The sequence below is a fragment of the Simochromis diagramma genome, unplaced genomic scaffold, assembly GCF_900408965.1.
Source record: "Simochromis diagramma unplaced genomic scaffold, fSimDia1.1 OVJJ01000061.1, whole genome shotgun sequence".
NCBI lineage: Eukaryota > Metazoa > Chordata > Actinopteri > Cichliformes > Cichlidae > Simochromis > Simochromis diagramma.
The window spans coordinates 1,339,421-1,360,246 of record NW_024386945.1 but is presented as its reverse complement, the minus strand read 5'-3'; the positions used below and the strand labels follow the sequence as shown (position 1 = coordinate 1,360,246).

At 39.5% G+C, this 20,826-nt stretch overlaps 1 protein-coding gene across 1 annotated transcript in view; it reads left to right on the top strand.

The window, feature by feature from the left end:
* Positions 1 to 14,695, top strand: part of LOC120737363 (probable phospholipid-transporting ATPase IIA) — a 35,418-nt gene extending 20,723 nt beyond the window's left edge. Inside the window, exons 20-28 of the mRNA XM_040038004.1 lie at positions 1,323 to 1,412; positions 1,667 to 1,811; positions 3,372 to 3,436; positions 5,380 to 5,535; positions 6,955 to 7,019; positions 7,224 to 7,332; positions 7,423 to 7,480; positions 10,317 to 10,520; positions 12,947 to 14,695. Coding sequence (XP_039893938.1) covers positions 1,323 to 1,412; positions 1,667 to 1,811; positions 3,372 to 3,436; positions 5,380 to 5,535; positions 6,955 to 7,019; positions 7,224 to 7,332; positions 7,423 to 7,480; positions 10,317 to 10,520; positions 12,947 to 13,083 — 1,029 coding nt within the window. The 3' untranslated portion in view covers positions 13,084 to 14,695. The remainder of the gene's footprint in view (positions 1 to 1,322; positions 1,413 to 1,666; positions 1,812 to 3,371; positions 3,437 to 5,379; positions 5,536 to 6,954; positions 7,020 to 7,223; positions 7,333 to 7,422; positions 7,481 to 10,316; positions 10,521 to 12,946) is intronic.
* The last annotated feature ends 6,131 nt before the right edge of the window (positions 14,696 to 20,826 follow it).

Genomic DNA, 20,826 nt, shown 5'->3' with positions numbered 1-20,826 from the left:
GGTCGTGTGTCACTCCCGTTCTCATAAATGCAATAGCTTTTGATACCTTTGATGGAATTTAATGAAATATACTCACTTGGACTCAGAGAAAAACTACTTATATTTTCATGGGAAAAGGTCAAAGTCCCTTTGACGTAATGTTCTTAGTAATTACATGTGGCAAAAACATGTAACTGTACTTGAGGTACAAGATCAAAATTGGCCTAAACTCAATAATTCACAATCTATTTATGGTAAATTTTTATGCACTTGTCTAACAGTTGCATTTTCAGTCTGTGCGGTGTCTTTTAGTTGATTATTTGGCTGAACCTCCTATGTCTTTGTGCTCTTCTCATCTGCTTTGTGCTGCACATTTTGTATCCAAATGCTCACTTTCACTGTGACATCATCTTGTTCTGCAAGAAAAAGAAATCGTGCAGTTATTCACCAGTATAGCAATATTTCACATGTGGTCAGATGCTCAATTTGTGTCACCAGTATTTGATTCTGACCTCTCAATTAATAATCGTAACTAAAGATATTTTGTAAGGATGGACAGGCGTGGATATAAAGTGGAACTTGACGGTTGGAAACAGTAAGGCTTTAAACTGAGTGAAGTTTCAGGCTCATCCTGCTCTTTACTTCTATTCCCTACATCAACCTGATATCCGCCTGTAGGCTCCACAGAAACATTTAATTGTCACTCCAATTTTATTTCAAACACAAGTAGAGATAGGAACCTATATGCCGAATTATACTTGCTATTCAGGAGCTACATGGTGCTGTTTAATAAATTAAACATTTGCATTTATATAGCGCTTTTCAAGGTGCTTTACAATTCCACTACAATTCCACTATTCATTCACTCTCACATTCATACACTCAAGCTACAGTCGTAGCCACAGCTGCCCTGGGGCAGACTGACAGAAGCGAGGCTGCCATATCGCGCCATCGGCCCCTCTGGCCATCACCAGTAGGCGGTAGGGTAAAGTGTCTTGCCCAAGGACACAACGACCAGGACAGAGAGCCCAGGGATCGAACCGGTTACAGATGCGCTTCCCAACCCCCTGAGCCACGGTCGCCCCCTCAGTCACACAACTCACGAGTGTGAGTTGTGTGACTGAATTCTAGTGTATTTAGCTGGTTGAATGTCAGCTAGGTGTTTGGTTGCTCTAACATTTGTCATTGCTGCAGTTGGAGAGAGACAAGCTTCCCTTCTTCTGTCTGATAACAGAGAGACAAACATGCAAAGCCTGGCAGATTTTCCCCTGTGATAATTCTACATTAGAGTGTTTTGTTGGGGCATACAAGTGCATTTAACAATGTGGTTGCTATTGGTATAGGTGACAACACGAGGGGAAGCCCACCTGGAGCTCAACGCTTTCAGGAGAAAGCATGACTGCGCTCTGGTGATATCGGGGGACTCGCTTGAGGTAAGTGTGCCACTCAGACTGTCTAACCCACATCCCATTAACTTATATCTCCTTACGAAACTTTGACATATATTCTGCATGAAGCGTGCACAATATATCACTCTGGAAGTGGTGTCTGTGGTTAGAGTCACTATCTCAACCACAATAGGAGCTAAACTGTAAGTTGAGTGGAGGTATTCGAGCGCCACAGCTGAAAGCAGTTAAATGTGGGTGCCTGAGTGTTTTATCTGTCCATTATGCTGGTTTTCTTGCAGGTTTGTCTGAAGTATTATGAATATGAGTTCATGGAGCTTGCGTGCCAGTGTCCCGCTGTGGTTTGCTGCCGATGCACCCCCACTCAGAAGGCTCAGATAGTCCGACTGTTGCAAGAGCGCACAGGCAAACTCACCTGTGCAGTAGGTGAGTGGAAAATTTAAACTGGGCCAGCATGTTTTTCATTTGTTTAAAGTTCTTCCTTGCACTGTTTTTTTGCTGTTGTTGTTTGTTTGTTTGTTTTAGTTTTAATATGTGTTTCCAACTTTATAATGTTGTTATGCTATTATAATAATGAATAATAATGAAAAAAGCTATATCTCTCTCTATATATAAATCTACATCTCTCTCTCTCTCTCTCTCTCTCTCTCTCTCTCTCTCTCTCTCTATATATATATATATATATATATATATATATATATATATATATATATATATATATATATATATATATATATATATATATATATATATAAATAAACATACACACATTAGGGGTGCAACAATACTTGTATCGATATTGAACCGTTCGATATAGTGCTTTCGGTACGCATATGTATCGAACAATACAATTTCTTTTATTTATTTTATCAACTTTTCTTCTGACGATGCTGTCTGTGTTGAGAGCTCAGTGGATCTGCGTTCGACTACTCCGCCTAGGCTGCACTGTCGAGTGCAGATCCACTGAGCGCAGCGCAAGCTAGCAAGACAGAAGCTAAGCTCGTTGCAACATGGCAACTGCCTCAACGCTGCCCGAAATTGAACCTCCCCCACCCTCATTCAGATCTGGCGTTTGAAACTATCTTGGTTTTCATGTGAAGCATGACCCTGATGGTAAGCGCGTCATGGACAAAAGTAAAACAGTATGTCGGATGTGCCACGCAATGCTCAATTGGTGGGAACTAGTGCGTTAGCGCAGTTAGCTCGTTAACGTGTTGGCCGTCCAGCCCCACGCACAGGACGATTGTTAACGGAGATTTGCCGCCTTATGGCGTTAATGTCATTTTAACGAGATTAACACTGACAGCACTAGTGGGAACACAGCGAATATGACTGCACATTTACGCCGACATCATCCTAGTGCAAAGACAAGTGGAAGCAGACAAAAACAACAAGCACGCATGCTACAAACTTTACCCGAGTCATTTAGACAGCCGTTAGCACATGATTCTCCTTAAGGGGACCTGATATGTTTAATATGCTGCTGAGAATATAGCCCAGAAGAAGCGTATAGTATAGCTTTTATTTTGGAAAGAGCCATTTCTCTGTAATAAACTCTCTTTTCCAAAGATGAGTGATTTCTCGATCAGATAGATTTATTTTTTTATTACTTTGTTGTTTCAGCAACATTAAATTTAAAAACTGTACTTTTGAGATAAAATATATATTTATAATTTTAATAAATGACAAATTAAAAAGGCATGAACATTTTTTTGTATCGAAAAAATATCGAACCGTGACACCAAAGTATCGAACCGAACCGTGAATTTTGTGTATCGTTGCACCCCTAATATATATATATATGTATGTATATATATGCGTTGCTCTAAATTGCAGCCCAGTGAATTTGTAGGAGCTTGGATCTCTTAATGAGGCCAAATTAAGGGAGTGTCTTGTGAACATGCACTTGATACTTTCACTAAAAGTTTGTATTAGTGAGTCACTGATGTGAATCCTGACACCTCTATGGCTTTTGTTTTCTCTTAGGGGATGGAGGAAACGATGTCAGCATGATCCAGGAAGCGGACTGTGGCGTGGGAGTGGAGGGGAAAGTAAGACTCTCCATCTCATCGCTTCACATTGACGTGCCACTCGCACAGATTTTTGCTTTCTGTTTCCTGTCAAGATCTCTCTCACATTCAGAGAGTTGTAAAAGGACATGCACACAGATGATTCCTCTTTTTGAGGAACTATTGTGTGAATAGAGGAAACAAAATGACAGGATGCTTTGTACTGTATATTTAACATAAAAGTAAGAATCTCCCATCAGCCCGTCTCTTCTACTTCTCATTGTTCTCTCTGAAAGTTGCCTGTCAAGTTGGTTAGTATGCTCAGACATGGATCCTTGTATTTGTGACAACAGTGGTATTACCGACAGCAGACGGTGCAGCTGTGCTCCTGGTTTAGTCTTTACTCTTTACTTTTTAACATAAAGTAAATAAGCATATTAAAATATGGAGTTTAGTACAGCTGACCTTAAAAGTTAAAAACTGCTCAATAGTTGACTGTAAATTTTATCTTTATTATGAAGAGAAACAAACTTACAAATCTGGTTGCAAACTAAAAGATGCTGTAGGTGACATACATCAGCAGGTCCCCAACCTTTTTTGCACTACAGACCGGTTTAATGTCAGACCATTAAGGTGTCGCACATAAATACAACAAAATAAAATGATACGACCAAGACAAAAACTGTGGTATTTTGTAAATATAATAATAAACGCGAATTCACTGTGTAATTGTGTAACTTTATTAACGGCGTCCTCCTGAAATGCGCCAACAACAATGAGAGTAACATCCTCCTCTCTGCCCCTTAATGCTCTTTGGTTGCTGTGGTAACGTGTAAACATTTCTTTCAAAATAAGACACACAACTACAACACGGGAAAAGACCCAGGGAAACCATAATTTCACACCCGGGCCTCAACTCTCGTGGCCCTGTACCAAACGACTCCACTGATGTACACAATTTATCTTTTCCGCTATCTTCTGTGTATTTATCGTCCATCGCTTTTCTTAACTGCTTATCCGTATAAGGTTTCACACAGCTGAAGCCTGTCCCAGGTGATATTGGGGCGAGAGGCTGGGTAAAGGATGACAAGTCCGAGACAGGGCTATCAGAGGCAACCATGCATACTCACATCCACACCAATGCAGATTCTGTGATTCTCAGGTTTTTCTTCTGCTATGTCCAAATTGAGAAAGTTCACACCACAGTCAATCAAGTTTTTCCTACAACTTTTTCTCCATATTTTTAGCATGGCATCGTTGTCCTTTCTCCAGTGAGAACCACTGATCTAAGCTAACATGTTCAACTTTGGATTATCGGGGAGATTCTATGCAGGCACAAAGAGAACATGAAAACAAATAACAGCAGGCTGGAACTCAGAAACCTTTTACTGTGAGGAAATGGTTGCTTACTACAGTACCACCATTCTGGCAATGATGCCCCCTATCCCAAAGATTGTTGGGATAGGGGGCATCATTGCCAGATCTTAACTCTCTCATTTCATGCATACTGCATAGACAAACTCGTTCAGACTAATGTACATAAAAAGCTGAAAACCCATTTGGATTTTGGAAGGAAGATGGTGCACTTGGCATCTTAAATACATTTTTTCCGTATGTTCCAAACATAATCTTATGATGGTAAATAAAAGGTGGAAAACTACACAGTTATTCCTGGGCTGCTTGTCAGAGAGGAAGCTAAAGGTTTAATAACAGAAAATCTGCAGTTCTTCTATGAAAATCCTCTGGTTCTAACATCTCAAACATGAATATTTGCTTGATTTTTAAACAGGAGACTTATTATCTGCAATGCTGCTTTTTGTGATTTTTGTATTGCTAATTATGAACTTTATGCTTATTGTACCTTCAGTCTGTTTCCCCCCCCCAAAAAAATCTGTTTTATTTGTACAAAATCAAAATCAAAGCATGCTTTTCAGGTCAGTCTTTGCGCAGTATGTCCTCAGTGTCCTCTGCTGTGTGTTTGGCAGGAAGGAAAGCAGGCCTCTTTGGCTGCCGACTTCTCGGTGACTCAGTTTAAACATTTAGGCCGTCTCCTCATGGTCCATGGGCGGAACAGCTACAAAAGGTCTGCGGCCCTCAGCCAGTTTGTCATCCACAGGAGCCTGTGCATCAGCACCATGCAGGTAGACTAACAAATACACAGTGTCGTATTGGTTTGTGTGCATGAGTCATGTAAACATCAAGCTGAATAACTTAGAACTACAAGTATTTTCCACTTGCTGTGGGATAGTTTCTTGTTTTAGTTTGCAAAACTGTCACTACTTTATATTTTACTCCTTTATCAGTCTCCAGTTGTAACAATTTAGGTAATGCACCACACACTTGAGAGGGTGCTTTTTTCTGTGTTAAATATTGTGCTGGTAATCAGGATGTCAAGATATTTCAGTATGTTGTGAATTAAATTTAACCTTCTAAAAACAGTAAACTTCAGTGATCTAGAGATATTTCTCTTTTCTTTATTTTCTTTACTCCCATGCTCAACTGCATAATGTCAAAAAAAGGTTGAGATGATTACAAGCAAAAGGACTGTGTTTAGTGTTTGAATTTAGCTAATCGGTTTGGCCCTTTTCTGCTTGTTTGTAGCCAAAACCACACTGCAAAAAAAGTGTATGCAGCCTTAAAGTTAATGCAGGGAGGTGTTTTTTGTTCTTACTCACAGCACCTAAGATCTAAATGTAGAGAGGATCAGTTTGGGGAGAGGCAGGGAGAGGTTTCAGGGGTGGTCTTGAAAGGGCGGGATGCATGATGACTCAGAGAAGGCAGTCTGTGGTGCCCTTCTAAACTGCCCCCACCAGGCCTAACAAGTCTGTCTAGTTCCCATGTCCCAGTCCAACATCAGCCCCCGCGGTGGAGGGGCAACCCATGACTCATTGTATCGTGGACTTTGGGGTTTTGGGGAGGCCTTCCTCCGCATGTCTCACAATAACACCAACCACAGCTGGAGCTGTGACCTCTCCAGTTTGCAGCTGTCTGACTAATTGACATCTCATCATTTTAAACTGTAGAATTTGCCATTGTAGTCCAAGTATTTGCAGTAGTTTGATTTAGAATGATGTCCTTGTGGTCACCTTTTGATTTTTGTGTTCCCACAGAAGGTTAATGTTTAAGCTGGGTTTCTTTTAATGGGGCGTATTACGCTTTCCCTTTTTTCTTTTTTTTTTTCATAGAAATGTTATTAGAATTGGTGGATGGTTATATTAAGGCTAAAGCAGTTACCCTTAAAATCTCACATAGTTATATCTATGAGCACAACCATACCTGCTGTTCAAGTCTTCTGTTGATGGAGGGCAGCCTATCAAAAGCTTTTAAAGGAAGGCGTAAGGAGCTTTAAAAATCAGTTTTAAACTGTGAGTCATGCAAAAGTACTCGATTAAAAATGAGTATAAAAGGCCTCCTTTAATGAAAGTATGGTGTTTTTTCTGTCATGGAGTTCAAATATCAGTGTGTCAATGTTCCAATACTGCTTATAATATCATTTGGGTGTTGAAATGAGAAAAATCTCAGATAAGAGTTTCTCATTTGTTCTTCTTCTGTTTCTTTAGGCAGTTTTCTCCTCTGTTTTCTACTTTGCTTCAGTCCCACTCTACCAAGGATTCCTGATTATTGGGTAAGATACACGCTCTGAATGGAGATGACTTATCAAGAGAGCATTTAGCTGCCTTGTGTCCCTGGCATTTCCTCTGTGTTAAGACTATTGAAATGTTTAAAAGGGGAAATATGCAAAATCTTACAATGAATGATTTCAACCAATTTGTACACGTGACATTTTATCTGGGAAGTATTCATCACACTCGATTTTTGTCTGTTTCAGCTATTCCACTATCTACACCATGTTCCCTGTCTTCTCCCTGGTGTTGGACAAAGATGTTAAGTCAGAGGTTGCCATGCTATACCCAGAGTTGTATAAGGATCTTTTGAAGGTATCTAGTAAATGTTCGCAAATTAACTATTGCTGTGCAGGCACGTAGCTTTGAATCGGTGAATATGAACGCACTGTCTTCTTTTCACAGGGTCGACCACTATCTTTCAAGACGTTCCTATTATGGGTTTTAATAAGTATATATCAAGGTAAGAGAGAGTTTGTGCAAACTGCTGGCAATGAGTCAGTAATTCTAAATATACTTAATTTTTAAGTACTTTACAGCATCTAAGCTGTATTTCAGGTCATATGTTTGTTTAAATGTTTGTATCTGTACAAGACGTCTACACTGGCAGACTGATGAGTCACTCCCCGTCAAACAAACAAGATATATTGCTTAGGTTCATGACTTATCACTCTTGAAAAGCCCACACACTTTCTTCTTTTCTTTAGGGACTTTGTTAAAGAAAAACTTGAGGTAACTTTCCGACATGGACCGTTGCAATGAAAGCTGTTTACGCGGGCATTCTAAACTACACCCCGAAACCTTTTTTGTCTATTTCTGTCGAAACACTGTATATCCAAGCAGTGGTAAGGGCGTTTTTTGCAAACCACTTCTGTGTGTTTGTATCATTCTTCTCTGTCCTATTCATGCTTGTATGTTAAAGGAGGCACGATTCTATTAGATAGAAGAGTGCTACTGTTACTGGCCAAAGATTACTTTGGAAAATCTCTCATAACAACCATAATATGCAGGAAATGCTTAAATGTAATGGAGTTTTAAGGAGGTAATGAAGTGGGCTTTGTTCTTCTTATATAAGAGCAAATTTTTCTCTTTTAAATTAATATTTTGATTAATTTATTTTTTTTTAGTCTCTGTAATAAGCCAAACACATTGGCCACTTTATTAGGTACACCTTGTCAGCCTACCTTAATTCTTTACTGCGATGATTCAACGAGGCGCTGAAAACTTTACTCTGAGATTTTTGGTACATATTGACAAGACAACATAAAGTAAATAAACAGTTGCTGAATCTCCCATTTCTCCACATCCACATTGCAAAGGTTCTCTATTGGGTTGATCTCTGCTGACTTTGGAGAACATTGAGTACAGTGAACACGTTGCGATGTTCACAGTATTTGAGCTTTGTGACATGATGGTGTGTTATCGAGCATCAGAATCAGCATACTTTATTAATCCCCAAGGAAATTATGTGGTTACAGTTGCTCCAGTATAAATAACAGAAACAGACTAGACTATTTAACAATATGTTACAGATTTAGGAAATTTAAGAAATAGCACAATATATACAAATCACTCAATAATTAATATCAAGGATTGACAGAGGTGATTGCAATTATAAACAGGGGTGCACATAAGTGGTCCGCAGGTGCGCATTCGCTGTCAAAATAAAAGACGCGCACCAGATAAGAAGTTACAACGCGCGTTTGCGTACATAAGATTTTCTGGAGGAGGACAGACGTTTGTTTAGAACTCTTAAAGATGTTGAAGAAGCAAGCGCCTTTAAGCAATCACCTTCAAAGAAATGTCAGAAGGAGTCGGAACTGCAAAAGAAGCGCGTATTCTCGGAAAAGTGGTTGCAGGAGGTGAGCTGGCTTCAAATAAATGATGAACGCGCAGAGATGTGGTGCAGAATATGCCGTGAAAATCCCACGCTAGCGGACAAAAACAGTGCCTTTTATAAGTACGTGAACGCGCGTTGCAACTTGTCATTTGGTGCGCGTCTTTTATTTTGACAGCGAATGCGCACCTGCGGACCACTTATGTGCACCCCTGATTATAAATCAAGAATTGACAGGAATTTTACATAGTAGAAAAGAGCATGTGCAAAAAGGCTGTAACTATTGCAGTGTTTACAGTGTGTTAGATGGAGGAGCTGTACAGAGAGATGGCCACAGGCAGGAATGATTTTCCGTGTTGTTCAGTGGTGCTTTTTGGTAATCTCAGTCTCTCACTGAATGTGCTCCTGTGGCTAGCCCGCATGTCGTGGAGTGGGTGGGAGGTATCATCCAACATTGTCTTTATCTTGGACAACATTCGCCTCTCCGACACCACCTTAAGGGAAGCCAGCTCCATCCCCACAACATTACTGGCCTTACGGATCAGTTTGAGTCTGTTGGCGTCTGCAACCCTCAACCTGCTGCCCCAGCATGCAACAGCATAGAGGATAGCACTGGCCACAACAGGCTGATGGGAAATCCTGAGCATTGCCCGACAGATGTTGAAGGACTTCGGCCGCCTCAGAAAATAGAGACGACTCTGGCCCTTCTTGTAAAGTGCAGTGGTGTTTTTAACCCAGTCCAGTTTATTGTCTATGTATACTCCAAGGTATTTATAGTCCTCCACAATGTAGAGGATGGTACACTGGTGTTATCGTCAGTACCCAGCTAGGCAGTGACATGTAAATGAAGTGTAGCTGGTATCAAAGCGTGTCTGTTCTTAGCATGTCAGCGTGTCGTACATTCAGAGATGCTCTTCTGCATATCTTGGTTGTAACGAGTGCTTGTTTGTGTTACTCTTCCCTTATTGTCACTCGAAGCAGTCTGGCCATTCGTCTCTGACATCAACATTGCATTTTATCCTAGAAAGCTACCATTCGCTGGATATTTTCTCTTTTTCGGGCGATTCTCTGTAAACCCTAGAGGTGGTTGTTTGGGAAAATCCCAGTAGATCAGCAGTTTCTGAAATACTCAGACCAGCCCTCCTGTCACGAACAATGGTGCACATTCAAAGTCACTGTAGTCACACAAACATGCAGACACCTCCATTTGGATTCTCAGTTTGAACTAAGCACCTCAGTTTTCCTTTTATTCAAAGCAGAAGTTTCATTATTGTCATTGTTATATGATGAGATTACCATAAATATTTAATATCTTCATTGTCATTATTTTAATAAAAACAAATTGTATCAGTGTAATGTTAAACAGCTTATTTCAAACTGTGGATGAGCTGAGGAGGTGGATCAAGTTAAATTATCACATTTTTAAGCTTTAATTACATTAAGGCCTCTTTTTCCTCCACAGGGAGCATCATCATGTATGGAGCAATGCTGCTCTTCGAGTCCGAATTTGTCCATATCGTTGCCATTTCGTTCACCTCTCTTATCCTGACTGAGCTACTGATGGTGGCTCTGACCATTCAGACATGGCACTGGCTCATGATAGTTGCCGAGCTCCTGAGCCTGGCTTCTTATATCGCCTCGCTCGTCTTCCTGCACGAGTTCATCGGTAAGTTAACACGATCGCACACAGATGCCTTTATCAGACAAAGAGTGCCTTTCAGGCTGAAGCGCTGTCTAATTCATGGGGAAGCAAAGGAAAATGCATTCATTTCTGAATTGATTTCACTACAGTGTTATTTTGGTTTTTTGCTGACCTTGAAATAGTACGTCAGCAGTACAGAGACCCCGCTCATTCATATTGTGTCTCTAGTGTATAATAAACAGCGGTATGCTGAATATTAGGAAGTCCAAAGCTGACTGTATTGACAAATTCTCCTGGTGTGGACGACAGTCAGGCATGCTGTAGTATCAAAGAGGAAATGCCTACAGTCCAGTTAGTTTCCTGCGAGCTTCCAAGGTTTATGTGTTTATCACAGCAAAGGTGTGTTAGAGAATATTACCCAAAAAAAAACAATGTTCCAACCAAATAAATAAATTTATAGCCATTAAAAATCTAAAAGAAAAACATTCATAGAACAACAGTTTATTGCCCTGTTGCACCCACACATTTACTTTAGTTGACAAACAGTAAGGCATTTTTAGTTGTGCCATATTAAGATTCGTGACATACACAATACTGTGACCAAGGGCTCTTCAAGGTCTTATTTTGAGCTTTATGTGGGGTGTGGAGTTCCATTTTCAGCCTGCAACCTCGACCACTGAGGATCATGACTGGCATGTGGTCAAGAATACCCTTTTGGTACACGTTTTCTCCCTCTTCAAGTCAGACTAGAATAGATTTTAAAGCCTATTCTTCTGCTGAATGTGCAGTTTACACTTTTAATTGGACATTTTCCAGGGTTTATTTTTCTGTCTCCTGCATTCTAAGCATTCTGTACCCATATGGCTTTAACTCAAAAAGACTTGGTCAAGAACTCCTGAAGGAAATTTTGTTCTTTTTTTAAATATGGAAAATGTATACCATAAAATTGTAAACTGCGAGGTGTGCATTTCCAGTAAGACACTGATAGGGTTCGGGGGTACAGATGGTGTGATGTAAGGCAGTGTGTGTGTGTGTTGTGTGTGTGTGAGTGTGTGGGTGTGTGTGTGTGGTGTGTGTGTGTTGTGTGTGTGTGTGTGTGTGTGTGTGTGTGTGAGGTATAAGTGCATGCCAGTGTTATAAAAACAATAAGAAGTAGTTTGGCCTGCTGAAGAGCAATGAGCAGCATAGAGGCTACTTCAAAGCCTTATTGATGCAAAAATGAAAGCAGAAGCATTATACGCATTAAGTGTGTTTCAGTGTGGTCGTGCTTTCTGAGATCATCATGGTCTCATTTCCTATTTTCATTGCACAAAGAATAGTTTTGAAGTACAAAAATTATGTAGCTTTATAACCCCACATCCTGTCTGAAAATCCTCTCTTATTGTTTCCATCACTATCTAACACTGTAACCGTTGTCTCTACACCCATGAGTATAAGATAAGATAACCTTTATTAGTCCCACATGTGGGAAATTTGTTTTGTCACAGCAGAAAGTGGACAGTGTAAAGTTATATAGCAAAAATTAGAATACAATAAGAATAATATACAGTACACAACTGTACAGAATAGAATCAAATAAAATACTATATACAGTAGAATAAAATATACAATAGGATAAAAATAGAATACAAATGCTGTATACAACTGAGTGAAATTACAACAGAATAATAATATGCATCATTTTAATTAAAACACCTTCAAAACTATTAAATTCCCTTAAACATAGGTTGGAGTTTCCTCAGTCTTTTTAGCGGTGTCACCACTTTACTTACACATTAGTACACGTTAGCTGTTAGCTTTTAGCTTTTAGCATTAGCTAAAAATGAAAACACCACTTAAAAAATTGTCAAACAAAACAAACAAACCCTGGTGGTTAGACTCAAGGTCAAGGTCAAACAAGGTCAAACAAGGGGAAAAGTCATTTTATACCCATTGACCCTGAGGGAGCACCAAGTCTTGCAATACACTGAAATTCTGAAGGTGATGAAAAAGACCTTGGTAGCCAGCATTCAGTGTGTGAAACTGGGAGGATGTATGTTTAAGGACAAAAAGAAAAACAGCTGCTGTTGATGGTTGAAGTTAGTGTCTGGAAATACTTAAAAAGCAAACTGCACTGTGTGTGAATGTGTTTTAGACTTTATTCATGTGCATTTCTATTGCAAGTTTGCATTTTTATTAAAAGTCTGGTCTTAATTTTCATTCAAAGTGGCATTGAAAAGGTATTTAAAATTCTGTACCTGCAGACACCCTAAAACAACAACAATCAGGTTGTAGCCCAGACATAAAGAAGTCAGAACTGAACTCTTAACACAGCAAAATTAGCTGAGTTGCAGGTGCGAACAAGAAAAAAGAGAAAAATGTTTTCCCTCCTGAACTCTTGTATGATGGTGGGACATGTCTGTTTGTATCCTATAACAACGATCTTACCTTTACCTCTTTTTTTGTGTCAGATATTTATTTCATCACCACCGTATCGTTCCTGTGGAAAGTGACTGTCATCACGCTGGTGAGCTGTCTGCCCCTGTACATCCTCAAGTACCTGCGCAGACGCTTCTCTCCACCCAATTACTCCAAGCTGACCTCTTAAACCAAGGTCTCCTCCGAGAGGTCTCAGGATTTGTTTTTTGCGGGAAAACACAAAGATTTTCCTCTCTTTGAACTGCAAACCTGCACCTTGACCAGAGAATCAAATACAGATAAACGCCCTTTAATTTTCTCTGAAAAACTCTTGTTAGAAATGTCAAATGTAGACCGAGTCGACAGGGACAGATTGTTTACTGGTTGGGAGAGTTTGTGTCAGTTTAAAAACAACAACAACAACAAAACTGTGTTAATTGCATGTATTTTCATGAAAGGACAGACTGATTGATCGTTATTGTGAAGAGCACCTGCAACAAATTGTGGGATGGATTAGATTGACCAGCTTAGACTGGTTTCAGTTGTCCTGTCAGCATTAAAAACATCCCTAACATTAATATACCTGAAACCATTTAGTCTGAATGTAATAAATGCAAAATACAAACAGCTTTCAGTGAATTTTGCAGGTCCAATTTGTTCTATATTTAGGAAATTACACTGGAAAGTTCATTCATTTAGACATCTGTAGATGTATCACTGGTTTTGCAAAGGAATTTGGTCTAATTTCCAGTTCCATCTTAAATAGTAAATTAGTTTTTAATCTAAGAACTGGAATTTGACGTAGCATTTTCACTCAGGACTTGGGTCACACTCTCCTTAAACAGTTATTTCTAAACAGAGTTTGAGAATTGTACGGTTACGGTTAAGTTTGCTGGCTAGACTGCATAAAACAGACGTCTGCAAGTTTGTGCATTTGTTTATGCGTCACCTCGAAGCTACATCCCAGCACGGCGGAGGTGGTGTGGTAGTTTATTTTAGCATGACCCGTGGTGTCTGATGTTAAATCTGTCCTTGTCTCATTGTGCGGACCCTGAGTTGTTATTGTTTGTGGAGCGTGGTCAAAACGACCACAAAGGAGTGCCGGTTATTTGCAGCCGAGCCTTCCGCCGGGGCTCCCGACAGGCTGTTTGTTCACAGGAGAATGCACAGTCTCTAATGTGGCCACTTGGGCAGGCCAGCAACGGCCACGCTTCAGCATTGCATGATGACTCACTGTAACAGTGACCTAAAGCCATAACTGAAAATACCCCGGTGACCGGCGTCCAGCCGCCACCTTTAATGTCAGCTAATCCAGGGCCCCCTCACTTCTCACTGCAACAACAAAAAAAGGGATCAAATCAACACACTACTCATCCAAATGTGAATATTGTCAATAAGTATTAGTACTGCACCTTCAAAGAAAAGCTTCACGATGCTACACTCCTCATATTTCATTTCACTAGTGGTGTGATGGTGGACTGTGAAAAATCAGCAGCTAACATGACCACATTGTTTCAGTTTTAAAAAGGCGTTACTTTCCTCTTATGTAATTAATATGTCAGTATCCAGGGTGCCATAATTAATTTTGTATGCTAAATGGGAATTTCAGTCTTCACTGACTACAGCAAGCTGTTTGCACTGAATCTTTTTTTTTTGTACAACTAATTAGTATATTTTTATGTTGTAATTGAAGTGCAGAGCGTAAATGATGCTAAAATGGTTTGCTTGCTTGTAAATAACATAATTTTTAATTTATTGCCATGTTTTATTTAACAATGTCGTTTGCACTCAAATGAGCAGAACAAAAAAAGGGAGAACTGTGCTGATGTTAATGTTGTGATGATAATTAATAAACATGTTTTCTTTAATTGTGCCATCCTTGGGGATATTTATTTACTTTTACTATTCTTCTTTGCACCATGATTTCCAGACGATCCTGATCCTTATATCTTAAAGATCTCAGCTGATATCTTTGCCGAGCCAATCGCTCACATTTTTAATACGAGTCCAGCTCCCTACCTAATATTTGGAAAGCTGCCTCTCTTCTCCCTTTCTTTAAAGGTGGAGATCATCCTGAAATCTTTGAATCTTAGGTAAGTTTGCTATTATAAAAGTTTTTAATCTGCTTACATTTTAAGGTTATTTTCAGTCTGGTTTTACAACTAGGGACAGTATAATTACTGCTGCTACAACTGTGATAAATGATCTCATAGGTGCCGTGGGCAGGAAAGTACACTGTGCTGTCTTGTTTCTGGATCTAAGTCATTTGATTCAGTGGCTCAAGGATTGCCCCTGAAAAAAGCACTTTAATGCTACTCTTGGTCCTGAGGCTGTTAGGCTAAAGGATTTTGAAATTATTTTGTAAATTGAACTCTGTGTTTATGTAGAGGACCCTAAATTTGTTAACCCTAAAGTTAACTAAGGGTGTGCCGCAGGGCTCTATTGTGGGGCCTATTTTATTGCCTTGTTTTATGAATGCTTTAGTAAAGAACATTCCTGCGAAAATACATTTTTATGCTGACGATACTGTCATGTACACACATGCTGCCTCTGTGGGGCAGGCAGGCTGGATTTCACTCATTCATTACAAACTGTATTTAAAAGTGATTTTTAAATATTTAACAAAATTTATGTTCCTGCCTGCAGGAATTTGATGATTTGATGCAGGAATTTCTGACATCTGATGGTAAATGAAGGGGTAAACTTAAACATGGATATATATTTGCTGGTGAATTTAAAAGCATCACAAATGAGCACCACTTTAGCTCAATAGGTGAGCATTTCCAGAGTGCAGCAGCCCAGGTTTGAGTGTGACCCTTGGCCCTTTGCTGTGTGTCTTCCCCCTTCACTGGTCTGCTATCTAATAAAATAAAAAAGGCGATGAAGGAGATTTCTTGATTATTTTTCTTGAGAGGCCACTGATAAGACTACTTGTATACTCTATTTTATGTTGGTTTCTTTTAGAGCTTTTGAGATGTTTTGAGTAGATATGGCTGCTACCTAAGCCAGGCCTCTCCTGCAAAAGAGATTTGCTCCCAATGCGACTTCCTTCTTAAATAAAGGTGATAACTGTAATCCCTTTTGCTCAGCGTTGCCTAACCAAAAGTCAGTGGTCAGCAACAGGCTATGATAAGAAGAGTATATAAAGAAAACATTTGTGAATGAAACTTTCATGCTTTCATTTCCTCTGAGCGATCCTTGTTAATGGAGTTTGGATTGAAACCAAATTATGTTTGTCTGCTGAAGCAATCCTGGCTTCTCTGGTTGTGTTCCACTTCAGTTTCTGATGAGGTGCAAGTTGCACAGGACACACAGAGCCTGGATGTTTGGCTCTCTCTCACCAGAGGAGGGAGTCCCTGGTACCTAGAGACACTTCTGTTTTCCATTCATGGTCACGACCTGCATGTTTTAATCTCATTTCAGTATTAATGAGAAATAATATAACACAAAATATCATCTGACTTTATTAGAAATATTATCACAGCTCATAAAATCCATAACTTGGTGGAAAACGCATCTGTTTTAAATCAATGTCCATGCTCTGTGAGAATTTTTAGAAGCAACCTTATTAATTGTTCATGTAAGTTAAAAGTGTTTGTGTTTGCTTGACATTTCAGCTCAAGGATTAAACAGGACTAGATTCTCAGTCATAAAACCTTTTCCTTTTTTCAAAATGCAGTCAAGCGCCTCAGAACGGCATGTTCAAATTAAAACTACAGTGTTTATCCAACTTTTTTTTTCTTGTTCCATGCCCAAATGCGTAAGTTATACCCTTAAAAGAAACCATTTAACTTAATCTGTCCCATGAAAACTGAAATTCCACTCCAGAATCAACAGAGCTGCCTGCTAACCTCAACATTTTGGTCTTTCCTCCTGTCCCGATGCCAGCTACAGAGCTCCTGCTGGCTCACTGCCAAGTTCACTATCCAGTTAACAATCTCAGTAAATCTTCAAATTAACATTTAGCATTTCACAAGATTTTGACTTTAAGGCTTTGAAAATAAAGGTAGCATATAGCTTTTATGTAACAGATCTAAGCTAATTACCACAACATCGCTGCATTTTATCTTTGGCACTTCAACACATGAATTTGTTTCCAGCTTGGAAACATCCTCCACACAGCTCCCAGTGGAACAGCGCAAGAGAGAAGCAGACTATCATGAATCTGCTACAGAATATACCACCAGCTGTAACAGGCCCCTGACTAGAGTGGTTAATACAAATGATAGCATGGAAACATGTGGGATCTATACCCAACTTTAAGGCCAAGGCAGCCACATCAACGAGGTCCCAAAGCCATTGCCAATTTCCTACAGACAACACTAACTTCTGCTGCATGGTTTCAGCCTGAGGTCAGCCTTGCTTCTGGATTGGTTAAAGGCATAATGAATTCGCGCAATAGACCAAATTTGAATAACACTCCTAGGATTATAGCCCACATTAAGCTTACCTGCTGAGCTGCTTTGAAAAAACAGAAACCATTGACGGATTATTTGAAACGACACAAAATAATGAACACGCCACTGCAGATGAATTGTTTACTACTCGCTGTTATTGCTCTGTGTAAACACTGGATTTTGGCAATGACAGGCTCCTCACAGAAACTTTGCAAGGCATGAACACACACCCTTCTCTGACACTATTTATAACCCTGTGGGCCTGGAATGCTTTGATTTGTCTCGGCACCCACCACTGTTAAAGAAGGGCTGCATATGTGTTTCGCTGCCTCTCCCAGCGATCACTAATGACATTGGGTAATACCTCCCAAACTAATCAAACAAAACCGCCCAAAACACTTTAAGACTTTCGTTGCAGTATAAGTAAAAAAAAAAAAGGAGTGATTAGTTGTGATTATTGAGCCCAAAATACCTTCAATTGTTGTTATAAATGGAGTTGTAATAGGAGGAGTAAGGTTTTTTTTAGCTGCAGTTTTAGATAGGATTTATTTAACTTTGTTATGACTACCAAATATTGACTTTTATGCTTTCATTTTTGCACTGATAATAGATAGAGAGAGAGATCTAATGAAACACTGCTGAGTTGAACTGGAAACTTCAAGACGACAGACAGAAAGAAGTGTCGACAAGGGGGGCGATGTTGTTTCGTGAGATTTTATGTGGTGCTGAAAAGGGGAAAATCCGTGAGCTGCAGTCTGCCACTTTTCCACTGGATTTAAGACACTTGAATTCTTTCTACAGACATTCCAGTATTGATCAGAATCCTATTACATAATGAGCTGGTTTCGTCCAGCGTGGATGTATGTAGTTTCCATGTTAGTGGAACATATTAGTTCATTTGCACGATTTGGAAAAAGAAGGACAATGTTTTCCACAGATCTCAAGTTGTGGCAGGAAGGAAATAAAGATTCTTTATTGCACAATGACAAGGCAGCACTGCCCAAACTGAAATCTTGTCAGTAGTGGTCTCGCCAGCTACCGCAGCACTTGTCTAATATCTGGTGATACTTGTGAAACACATTCTAATTTTTTAAGGCTTCCACATCATTAAAAGGCGATCCATAAATGTTTGAGGTGTGCACTGACAGCTTCTGCAATAAGTTTTGAAAATGATTCCTTTGTGCTAATATTAAAGTCATATTTATTTTGCTTCGTGTCACTTCACTTAGATGTTTGACTTGACAGAAGAATGTGGGGCGGGGGATTCAACTGGGTACCTTCCATTCTTGCAGAGACTTGCTATCTCCAGTCTTTCGAGATAGCAACTTAAGCTAACTGCCAGTTTTCTCTGGCCTTTTTTTTTTTTTTTGCAGGGTACCAACATGTCAGTGGTGTCAGTCTTCTCATATGATTGTTTTTTGGTATTTAGCCATTGTTTGCATGCTTTAAACGGTGTATGACATGGACTTAAGCCCACTAAAACTAATAAACCTGTTGATATACTGTTATGTTTTTAATTTTCTTTCTTTGTTATGGTCTGTATCCTGCTGCTCACTTGAGAAAATTTACAGTTACTCCACTTATTGTCAAGAGGTGAAAAGTTCAGAGCTATTGCAAAATAGAAAGCAGCTATACTTTACCTGGCAAGTAAGAGAGGTGATCAAAAGACCCAAACAAAGTCAAAAGTCCATGCTTTTCATTGACCCCTGAATTTCCTGGGAGAGCTTTCCATTGGACAATTTAATATTTCCATATGCTTGGTTTTAGGAGCTCAGCGGCACATGTTACCCTTGGAAAACTCTAACAGGGCAGTGCTCTAACCCAGACAACTTTACCTCAATTAGCTCTTTAACAGTGATGGAAAATACTGCATGACCTTGGAAAAAGTGGGCTCATGAAAAAAAAAAAAAACGGAAGTGCAAACTCGACTGTCTGGACACAGGCAGTTTTCCTTTCTTAAGCCTGTGCCATATTCATTTACTCATTCATGATTTAAGTTGCATAAGTGTTCCGTAACAGTGGAGGAATTTAGAGCTGGTAGACGAGCCTGCTGGATGGTTACCCCCAAAACGTAGGCTCTGGCCACTGTGGTTTACAGACTCATTGCAGTCACCTTGTTTGCCCAGCTGTCTAGCACAAACTCCCTAACACAGACTGATCAATATCTCAATCCAAAATAAATCCTCTGATTACACCCCCCTCTCTCTCTCAAGTACACACATTTTCCTCTGACTGGCCTTGGGACTAATATGACTAACGTAAGCATGGGATCACTCCCTGAGGTTATACTGAGGCTCGGCATTCCAAATGTAGATGCAGTCTGAGACAAAGCAAATGTGCTTTTTAAATTTGCTTTAACCGGTAACGTTAACATGAACTGGACATGTCATCACTCCTGTGTTCCAGCAGCACAATGTGTTAGCTAATGCAATTTTAAAGGCTATATCTGAACTTGCTGAAAACCATTTTGCTAACTAAAGAAGTGAGACATTTGACTGTTTGAGCTGGAGCACCTTTGTGGGTTTGGTTACAAATATAGTCTCAAAATAGCCAAACACACACAAAATCTTTTGAAACACTTCAGATTGTTCTTATTATAAATGAAGACTGTTCAGTGCCTGAAAGAAATTAAGAATTTATATAACAGTGTGCATAATTCCCTTTACAGAAGAGCGCATATGGTGGTAAGTAAGGACTAGAATACAAAGATAAGTGAGAGGTATCCTCGCAGGTCCTCAACCCCTACATCCCAGCAGTGCTGTTCTTTGAAGAAAGTAGTACATTGTACAATGAAATAGTTTAAAAACTTCAGTTTTTCTGGCAAATTTTTATTTTGGGGGTATTTTGAACATACATACAAACTCCAGAGATGTCATAAGTAACACACTACACTTAATGCAGCAGAGTAGGCTTGAGTTCTTGGCACTGACACGGTAATGTATAGTTTAACTTGGCTCTTCTCGATGGCTTATTCAGCATGTCTTCCTCTCCTGGGCAATATGTGAAAGTCTTAATGTTCTATTCCCAGTTTCTTAATTATGCAAATATATTCTGGATAAACTTCAGCTTCTTAAAAACATCGCAATTCATCACATATGGTCGTGAAACAGTAGCGGTTTAGCAGGAGCACTGATCTACAACGTAAACTTTTTCTCTCCTGTCCAAATGAAAAATAAAGACCTTTTGCTGCTAGGGGTGATTTATGACGATAAAACTTCAGAACCATTCTTCCTGAACTTTTCTGTCAGTATTTGTTCAGAAGCTGGAAACCTCAGCAGGTAGATAGATGAGCCACCCCCCCCTCCTGAATTCCCAAGAGTGCGATTTTAAGTTTTATGAGACGAGAAAAACTGTGCTGTGTGACATATCATTCCTATTCATTATTTTGTGATTTATTCCAAAAAGATCACGTCTGGGAGTAAAAAGATGAAGTCTACAATGTAAAGTCCCATGTCTTTGTGACCTCAGGTGATCTCCCTCCACAATGCAGTGAATGAAGTTTCTTGGAATGAAGAAGTGAGCCTGTGATTTAGATG